General features: G+C 40.9%; 1 protein-coding gene across 1 annotated transcript; it reads right to left on the bottom strand.

The window, feature by feature from the left end:
• Positions 1-2,453: 2,453 nt before the first annotated feature.
• On the bottom strand, positions 2,454-7,462 carry LOC104490431 (ovomucoid-like). The gene is made up of 4 exons (XM_010132713.1): positions 7,399-7,462; positions 5,238-5,257; positions 3,013-3,140; positions 2,454-2,499 (listed from the first exon to the last, which is right to left on the bottom strand). The coding sequence occupies exons 1-4, from the start codon at positions 7,460-7,462 to the stop codon at positions 2,454-2,456; spliced, it is 258 nt and encodes an 85-aa protein (XP_010131015.1).
• Positions 7,463-10,467: the final 3,005 nt, after the last annotated feature.

Here is a 10,467-nt window from a genome sequence, read left to right as displayed (position 1 = left end):
CAGTTACAAAGAGGAAGGGGCTGTGGTGTGCAGGAACTCTTAATCCATCTTCATTAGTTTCAACGTTTAAGTTTCCAGTTTTATTCTGGCACTTGGCTAAGGCTGTTCTAAACAGATAAACTCATTAGAACGCCAAAATGCTTATGCATCACTTAGAAAACAGCATGCCTATTATCTCCTTTCTGAAAGATGAGAGTTAAAGCCAAGGTCACAGGTAGCCTCCCATCAGCTTCAGTGGCCTTTGAACAATCCAGTGTTGAGTCCAGTTTTGATGTACTGAGAGTACCACTGTCCCTTAGAAAGGAATCTGAAGCCTCCCACAGTGGGGAATAAACACCACTCCATCCCAAAACTGGTTCTGCTATCTGTGGTTTCAGGGGACACACCAGTGACTGGGAACAGCATATAATAATGTTAAGAAATAAATCTGGTCGAGATTTACATGACATTCCATAGCTACTGCTGTTTTGACCAGGAATGCAATGCATTAGGGAACTGAACAGTCAGGAGACAGAAGTCCCTTGTTAGATACACTCATTATTTAGTATTAGTTAACATAGAAATACAGAGTATTTACTTTTTATGGTTGCTTGGTTGGAAAATACCACTCCATTTACATACTTAATCTAGCATGGCATTAATCCTCAATTTTTCTTTTCATTTTTTGTTGTTTTCAGCCTTTTCATTCCTCCAGATGTTCCAGATGGACTGAGTGTAACAGGCAATTAGAGTAAAAATAGTTCAGCCAGTTCACGTTATAAATCAGACTAGAGACAGGGGTTATGTTAGTGTATACTAGCAAATTAAGCAGAGCCTCTCTCATCCAGAGGCTAGCTAGGTGAGTCCAGTCATGTCTCTGCTATGAAATTATTTTAGCTTCCAAAACAGGGTGTCTTCATCCCGTTTCCTAGTTGGGAATGGTCACCAGCTTCCTAAGATGTGCCTGAGAATTGTTAGGCATAATTTTGATCCAAGACAGGGCCATGCTAACAGTTTCAAAGTAAAGATGATGGAGTTCCAGTGCTCACAACGGTGTCCTGGCACTGTTTAATTCCTTGGTGGAGAACTAGCCTATTAAAGACTCTCTCTTTAGCTGTTAATCAGCATCATATAAAGTCCATCAGCCTTTTCTGTACAGGGAATGAGAGTGATGTTCTCAGCTCTGCCAGAAGAAAGAGCACATCCTAACGCCATGGATCAACAAAGCCTGTTAGTCCTTCCACTGGCAAATGCAATCTGCCTGGTGCTACAGCGACATTCGGCCAGCAGTGGCATGGCTTGGCTTTTTGGTGTTTTGCCTTCAAAGGCAACGACATGGGCATCCTTCCTCATTTCCATTCTTTTGAAGTAGAAGTCTTGGTCCACCCCAACTAGAGTACCAGACAGAAGTGATCAAAAATGATACCCACATTCCAGTTCCAAAATTTTCTTTGTGCGTAAGCCCGGTAAAGTCAGTCATAAGCTTTAATTCTGAGACAACATATTCCCTCGACTGATTATTCAAGTGTAAAAGACGAACTGGCTTAACAATGAAGATAATGATGCAAGAGCAGAAATTTCTTCAGGTCTGAAAGCAGCCACTTTATCAGATGTGAACGGAATCATTAATGATCCCATTTAAATGGCAGAATTTAACAGAGGCACTGCTGTGGAGCTTATACTGGAGTTGTTTCATATGAAGGAAAACAAAAAGAGCCAGATTGTAGGGTAAATTCCAGTAACATGAGGCCATCTAGTGCATATTATCAGCGTTAAACTTTTGTCTTCCAGGCTCTGGGTTTTTTACCTCTGACCCTAGTTCATGTTCTATGATTATTTTCTGTAACTTGGGAAATTTCTTATTTGTGAATAATGAATGCAATAAACTTATTCTCTGAAAGGTCACCATAGAGAAAAAAAAAAGAGTTAACGTTTATTTTGATAATCATGCAAAATGTGAATCAGAATTGTACAGTTAGAAGAAAAATGAGAATTTAAAATTTAGCTACAAAACTGTACGAGTCAAAGCACTGCTTAGGAAAGCTAAAGCCTTTGAAAAGAATTATCTGCAAAAGTTTCTGGATAAATGAAAGAAAACACTTCATCCAAAGGAGAGCAGAGGCAATGCCTGCACTGGCTTGTGTCCACTAAAATCAGGCGGCATTGTCAAAAGATTTGGACTTTAACTGTGCAGACAAATATATAATGAAGTGCTCATGTGAAAATGAAGTTGCTACGGGAACAGGAATGCTCCTGAGAATCCCAAGGAAGTGCTTTGCGCGGAGGACAGAAGTGTCAAACCCAACACTCTGGAGCAGAGGGAAGCAGCAAACGACAGAGCACAAGCAAAAAGCCTGCTTTGTGCTTTGCTCACCATCATCAGAACAGGCAGGATGAATGAAATCAAGTTAAGAGATTGTGATAGGGCAGTGTAAAGCTGTTCTCAGCACTCTTCTCTGTCAAGCAGGATTCATTCAGCATGCTCCTGCTTGCTTCATATGTAAGGCACCTCTGCTTCTCCTGCAAAGGAAAGGAAGGACATAGACACTGGAGACAGTAAACTCTAGCATTATGAACTAAAATCTCTCTGAAGACCTCAGCCAACAACTCTCCAACAGAGAAGACACTATACTCATTTGTATCAGACAAGAAGACCCTGATCTGTAAACAATTTTCTTTTAAAAATTACGTATTTTATCCATAAAAAGCAAGATATTTCAAGTACTACTTTTGAATTTTTATATGACCTGATTTGGGTCCAGATGTCTTGTTAGCCCTATGCTGCTCATTGGACTCCTTCTCTTTACTGTCCAACTCTACAGTTTCTTCTAGAATAGGAAGTTGCTCACACAAATATCAAGGTCATTCGTTTAGATCAGTTGGACCTTATTAGTCTGTAAAGATTAAGCAAAGAAGCAGAGAAGGAGCACCCTGAAAAAAATGATAGCACTTAAGTGGAATGGAAATACCAGATAACTCAGCTAATCTCAGATTTAGGCTTAACTGGGAGTAATTATGTAGTATCATACTTACAGGACTGCTTTGCAGAAAGAACATTTGTTGTTATACGTTTTTCCATCAGACCCACAAAAAGGTTGATAGAGTCTTTCGCAGTAAATAGGTTTTCCTCTCTCTAACCGCTTGTATTCACTGCAGTCTACCTGCAAATATATTATCATTTTTCTTTGAATCCATCTTTCTCACATTCTCCATTCACCTACAGAAATAACGAATAATGAAATTTTTGGACAAGCTTGTCAGCTGCTTCTAGAACAGCACAGTCAGTGGGGCTCCATCATCTATTTTAGCTGAGCCTAAGCCTCAAAAAAGAAACATTTATTCTGACGGAGATGCGTGTGATGTGATCCATGTCAGGTACTGAGCACCTTCTGGGACTTCACTGTCTGTCTCAATAAGAACACAGTCACTGGAAAAAATACAGCCCCTTTTCTGTCTACAGAAGGGTCGAGGCTTAATATTTTTTGCAGCCTAATTGCAAGTGTTGGTAAATTCAGGTGAGATTAGTTTTCAAGGATGAGAAGGGTTTCTGTCTCTTCATTGCACAAATATCAGCTCTTGACAGTTTTTACACTGGTGAAGAGATTTGCCCAGACAGGATTAAGTCAAGTCCTATTTAAATATTAGCATGAAAAGAAATCGTTGAAATGCCCTCACCTGGTAGCGGGACTGTATTCATCACAGACATATATGAAAATGGAAGCACAAGCTAATTGAAAAAATGACTGAAAGTGCTCCTGTCTTGGTTTTGGAGCTCAATCTTCTCCTGTCAGAGGAATGTCATTCCTGGTTTTTGACAAGCAGGGAGTTCCTTTTGCAGTGCACATATCCTATTTAGTGTGCTCATTGTCATCCCCAAAAGCCCAGGGTTTGCTTGCCTCGGAAATCACCTGTTCTTACAGGTACCATTGTAACTAAAATTGGTTTGGCTCTTTTTGCTGATAGTCTAGTGACAATTTGAAATGTATTAGTGTTTGGAGGGACACTATGACCGGAGCTCTTCCTTTTTGAAGAACTGGCCAATATACGTGTTATAAATCTAGGTATTTAAAACAGAACCCAGCCTTGGTCTTGTTATGGCCCGATTTTTTTGCCCCCTCATTCCACCTCTTGGTGAAGGACAGGAGGATCATCTTAGCCAAACCCTGAATGCATCCCAGATTTGATTGCAGGTGGGTGAAGTGAGGAGCTGAGTGTGGTCAGCCCCTTCAGCAGCCCAGCCCCGGTGCCATGGCTCAGCACAGACTGAGAGGTCTCCACTGACAGAGAGTCAGTAGCCAGTCGCTCTCTTGGATGTTATGGGCTTAAATCCAGTGTCCTATAATAATAATAATAAAGCACATGGGATGTTAGTTTACCTAGGTTTTCCTTTGTTTGGTCTTTTCCCTCTCCTCCAAAGCACTGGCTGCTCATGTTTCACTGGAAAGCAGGAGGCAGCCCTCCTTGCAGGGCAGAGACCTGACAGGTTTCCACAACATAACCCAGCAGAGGCAGCGGCGTGGGAGGAATCTCTGTAGTTTGTAACTTAGCATTTGAAAACTGATCAACCTCCAGCTTGTGAGAAGCAAGGGACAGCTAATAAAAAAGCTGGGAACTAGGTGAATTTGCCCCATTTGTGTATGTGTAACAGTTGGTAAAATGGGGAAGATATTTGGTTTGGTGTGGATAGTGGAACAGGCTCTCCTTGGGAAAGTACGTATGTCTTGGTGTGGTTTTAGGCATCAGAGGCTGTATATGTTGTGCTGGTGTGGGATCAGCTCTGTGTGTGTGAGTTTCCGCTCCCTGCTACTGTCCACTGGACTCCCAAAGGGCTTGTCTCTGCTCATCCGAGTAAGGATTTTTATTGCTTGGTGCCTCATTTCTTACAGAGGTTGACCCCAGGATGAACACTCCAGTACAGTCAGAGAGAAATTAAAATCTCTGGGTACACGATTTAGGATCTGAAAGTCACCAAAAAAGCCTTATAGCATCATCACCAGATAAATATCAAAAAATTCTTGATTTCTCTGACTTAATATTTGGCCTTGCCTAATTTCTTGCCCCAACTGCATTACATGTAAAAACATCTGGAAGTTGTCAGGGCAACTGTATGGAAGCCACATATCTAAAATTCAGGAATTTCTCTCTGAAATACTTCAGCAGCATTTAATTAATGTTTAGTATGATTGTTTGGGTTTTTTTACCTCATGTTGTTACAAACCATATATTTTTATCCAGAAATAAAGAAGAAAATTACTCACCTCATTCTCTTTGACAGCATCTGCAATATAAACAGAATCACAAAATAAAACCCGCTGTTGAACATTCATTTTGCAGCTGGGATAGTTTCATTAGCATCAGCCCTTCAGCAAACACCAAGTCTTTTACCTCCTTGGAAGTAAATACTGACACTGTTTTCCAGTGTTTAATAGGATGCAGGTGTTGGGACCTATTAAACAAGTGGATCTTAGTGTATTGTTTACCTTTGAAATCCGTCAGCAGCTGGAACAGCCTTTGGTGTGGGAGGGGAGGGAGGCTATTATTCCCCTTTTCACCAGTGAAGGATTCAAGACCCAGGAGTCAATGCTGTGTTTGATGGCCAGTTTGTTTAGGATGAACTAGTTGTTGAACACGACTGGGTTTTACTTCCCAGGTTTATAAAACAAAATTCTTATGTGGCTGTGAAGCAAATCACATGGTCCTTTTCTAGTTTGATTTTCTGTCAATAATGAGTATAACATCTTCATTAACACATAATACTAAATATGTTAAATGATAATAAATTGATTTGGACTATAATACTACTTTAAAAAATTGTTTTCCCCTGCCAGTCGATACGGATTCTGAACTATTTGGTGGAAGGACTGGCTCCTATTTTGTATACACACGGCATCTAATGTAATGGAGCCCTGTTCTCAGGTGGGGCTTCAAAAGGTGCCTTCACAACAAGGATAATTACGCCTCCCACAAAGTAATCAAGTAACATTGGCATGTCTCCCTCATGGTGACACATTTGTTACTTTCTTTAGGAATGTATTTTGTTCTTGTCTTGTCTTGTAATCGTCATTCTGTGGCTACCACTGGGATAAAAGTTGTCAGGCAGAGGCTTCTGTATAGAAGGAGCAGGAAGAAAATGTTTTATGATCTAAAAGGCAACACACTCTAGCCCTTGCCTTTCTGATTAAATGTAGCTTTTTTAGATCTTTAAAGCCGTTAAGCTTTCCACTGAAACTTCCTTTCATGGGGCTCATCATCTCATCAAATAAAGCTGTCTGGCAAAAATAATGCTAAAGAAAATAAAAATCCAGCATAAATAATGCTCCATGTTAAGTTTCAGTCTATGTCAGCAGGAGTTTGACTGAGTTTTCACTGTTCTGGAACTGGATCAGATTTAACCCAGTTCCACAAAAACATTAAGATTTTTTTTCCCTCTGGTAATCTTTTGGTATCCATTATATATTTGGGAGTGAATGCGAAAAAGGTGTGGCTTGAGAAGTATCGATGTAATGCAGACAAGATAAACTAGAAAGCTCGAAGAAAGGATTTGCTGGAATTCTTGTGAAAGCAATGTTTATTTATTTTTCTGCAGTTAGTGAAAGGCTGTTTGACAGAGGAGGTTCTGCGGGAAGCACGCCTTTTCATTGAAACTGACATCTTTCATAAGGATTTTGGTTTTGAGACCATTTTCAAAGCACACTTTCAAGAGCTATTCGAAATGGAAAAAGATTATTTTGTTTCCTAATTTTGGTTTTGTTTTAACATTTTCATTGTCTTGCTTCTTTAGCATTCATAATGCTGTTCAACTGCTATGCTGCTAGCAGAAAGGATTTGGATTCTTTCAAAGAGTTTTAAAGGTACTTATTTTCTTATTTTTCTTTTTCTTTTTAATTGCAAGTTTTTTTAAAAAAAATACCAAGTGAAGGCTCCAGAAATTCCTCCCAGCTCCCTATTTTATTATAGAGCAATCTGTGCCTCAAATCTCTCTCCAGCCTGGCAAACTAACATCATAAAGAGATTATTCACAGCCACGTTATGTGGCCTGTGCATAATAACTGTCTCCTGCTTGCTCAGTTTGGCAGGAGAAGCTCCTCATCGGCTCCCAACATCCTGCTCAGATGGAGAAAAAAAAAAAGTAGGTAAAAAACCTGCTCTAGCTCTGAGGCTTTACAGTTCACTTTTGAGTTACAATGCAGAATGCAGCTCTGGCTGACCTCACCATCAAATAACTGGTTTCCTCTACTGAAGCTGGCAACTGTAAAGCAGGTGCAATATTGTTTGCTAGACAGTGCATGAGCATGAAATTTCACTTGCTTTCTGCCACCCAAGTCAGCAACCATTGCTTACTATCCCAGCAGACTGAGAAATTCACAGTGTTGGAACATTAGAACTATAATATATCAGGAGCTTAAAAAGGTTACTCACTTGCTAAGCAAAGAACCACCAGGGTGAGGAGCATGAAGGCACTTGTTATCTTCAGGGCAGACATTGGTCCTTGACTTGTTTCAAAGCCAGTCTGTGCTATAAGCATTCCAGTGCACGTAGTTCCAGTGGGTGAGAGCAGATACATATATATACGCACGCACAAAGAGCAGGAATCCTGATGATGAAATGTCTCTCGTAGAGAAGGTAATTAGAAGGAGGTGTTGCCCATGGGTAGTATCAGTAAGAATGTCTTCTCTACAACATGAGGGTCATAAGTACAGGGCGAAGATGAGCGTCACAGCATGGATTGTCTTGATGAAGGAGATGTATTGTACTTTGGCTAATCTCCCGTGCCTAATTAACTGTTTCATCTATATTAGCAAGCTCAAGGATTGACTCAGTAAGGTGGTTCTGTTATTGCCATATTGACCCTTGGAGCTGAACAAAATTCCCAGGGAAATAAAGTAATTCTTACTGGGTGTGTGCCGAAAGTGTCATACCAGCAATGCTGAAGTGCCTCGTTCCTGTACTCCTGAGGTTTTGGAGAGCCTTGTCACTAGCTGGGGATGGAGGCAATGCTGGTTTACATGGCCACGCACTGAGCCCTTTCAGACTGTTCTAGCACATGCTCCTTGGAAAAGCCTGTGTTCCACGTGAATACCCTCACCTTCACACACAGCCCAGAGGATCCCCCAGTCTTTCAGCGTTCCTCTGGCTTTAGTTCCACCAGTTTAGAGATCAGAAGCAATGCTTTGTGACAGAAGGACATTGCACTGCCTAGCGAAGAGGGGTGATGAGTTCACAGCCATTGTGCACCCTGCTGAGCTACTGCCTAGTTTGCTGTCACGGAGATATGGAGAAGATACCTCTGCCTGCCCATCTCCTCCATTGTTGCTATTTCCAGCACAATAGGTGTCATATCATTTAGGATTCTTTAAACAAATCCAACACACCAGTGTATTAATGACTTAATCAATAAGCATAATTTTCTGGCTTTTATAGTACAGGTCAGGGGTGGGGTCACAACGGGAAGCTCAGATCTGAGTCTGAATGTTCATGAAGTTCAAAGTAACGTGGAGTTTTGAGCCCATAATTTTGTTTGAAACCATCCTTCCAGAATTGCCTTCTCTTGAGCGATTTACAATGTAGGTGTGCAAACTGTCTCAACATGACAGATCCCTGCACACTATTATAGTTCACAGTATTTTAGTGATTGCCTTCCCTGCATTGCAAGATAACCTGGGGCTTTTTCCCCATGCAGGAGTTAGGGTCATATATGCTGATTTCACTAAGACAGATGGACTGGAAGTTCTTACAGCAAAGGTTGTGATAGATCAAGTAGACCTTGGGCCCCACTAACTCATCCCAAGAGGGATATGGATCATCTTGTCTTGAAAGAATGTGAGTAATGAATAAATGGTTAATTTCTCATCACTTAATGGGACTAAAATAGATGCCATCAAATTCCACTTCCAAGTTAGGTAAAGATCCAGTTTGAGGTGGAGGCCTGTAGTTCTTGGGTTTTTTTAAATACCCTTACTTCAGCGATTTCATTTTAATTTTACTTTATTCTTAACTCAGACATCTGTGCACATTCCTGTGAGGTGGAGATCACAAAAGAGGGGATATGTTTTAAATTGGGGTTGGTCTGGATTCTGCTGCTTTGGGATGTCAGTGAAATTTTTGTTGTGGAAGTCCCAAAACTTTTCTGAAGACCTTGGCGTAGAGTGTGTATAAACTCATGGAGAATATTCAGGACATGTTCGTTGATTGATGGACAATTACCAACATTAGGCAACAGGAGCAAAATCCAAAACAACCCAGAAGGTACTCCTAGTCTGAATAGTTTTGAGTAAACAAGGCTCTTGGAGAGTATCTTGAAACTATAAAACTGCAGCTTGATAGAACACGCAAGTTCCTTGACAATGGTATGAGGAAATCTGCCACTTTGGTTCCACTCTCTTGCCAAATATGGTACGACAGAGTGTACTGTCTGATGCAACCTCAGTTTCCATCCCATCTCTCCAGTGGAAGATTATAAACATCTATTTGCAATCTTCTGAGTTGATGTAGGAAGATTTTCTGAGGACTAGTGTGGAAAGAAAGAGAAAACTTCTGAAGGTTGAAGGGGGCTAATGAGGGAGGCAGATTTTGGATTACTCTTAGCATTTGAAAATGACCCTGCTATTGAAAGGATTCCTGATGGTTATTCTACGTCCCATAGCAGGAAAGCCATGGTGTGAATGTTTTCTTTCTGGTAATGCTTAGTTGTTTTCATTAGGGCTTTTGAATCAAATTAAGATTCATTTTCTGAGCAGTGGACTTTGAGCTTTGTGTGGCTTGCTCAGACCACTCAGACAGGAGAGATACAGTTCTGATAAGAAGTTGTGACATATTGTAGGATGTGCAAATAGCAGATCACTACAAGTGGGGCTCAGCCGGAGATCAGCCAAAGTTCTGGAGAATTTTGCATTTTGAACTATCAAAGCTGTCTTGAAGCTTAGGGAAGAAAAATGCCGTAGACAGAATGCAGCAGTCTATTTCACTTTCTGCTGTGAGATGATACTCGTATGCAAAATCTCAAAATTAAAGTCAGTAAAATGCAATGCCACAAAGCATCTTTCACAATTCGAATACAATATCAAAGTATTTCTGTAGCTATATGCCTAGCTTTAAGAACGGGCAGAATTCACATTAGCCAACTGGAGTAAATTGTCACTGTTTGACAGAAAAAATGCTCAATCTGAGGTGCCTTTCTGTCAAGACTTGCAGAGGCTTGTTGATTGCCCTGGTAGTCTTCACACGGAGCTGGTCTGACAACCTGAGACCTGTCATTCTCAGGTAGGCCAAAGTTTCATCTAGGTCAGGGTGCTGTCTTTGAGAACACTCAGCGTCAGGCTGAAAGGAGAATAGAGCAGTTCTTCTCTTGGTGGACAAGCTGAGCATGAGTCAGTGGTTTGCCCCTGCAGTGAACAAGTCCAGCTCTGCATACAGAGCTTTATATAGTAAGAATGTAATTATCAAATCAAATCAAACCCGCTATTCCATTCCCCCCCCACCCCACTCCCC

Source organism: Buceros rhinoceros, unplaced genomic scaffold, assembly GCF_000710305.1.
Source record: "Buceros rhinoceros silvestris isolate BGI_N320 unplaced genomic scaffold, ASM71030v1 scaffold48213, whole genome shotgun sequence".
NCBI classification, from domain to species: Eukaryota; Metazoa; Chordata; class Aves; order Bucerotiformes; family Bucerotidae; genus Buceros; species Buceros rhinoceros.
This window is presented reverse-complemented; position numbering and strand designations above follow the sequence as displayed.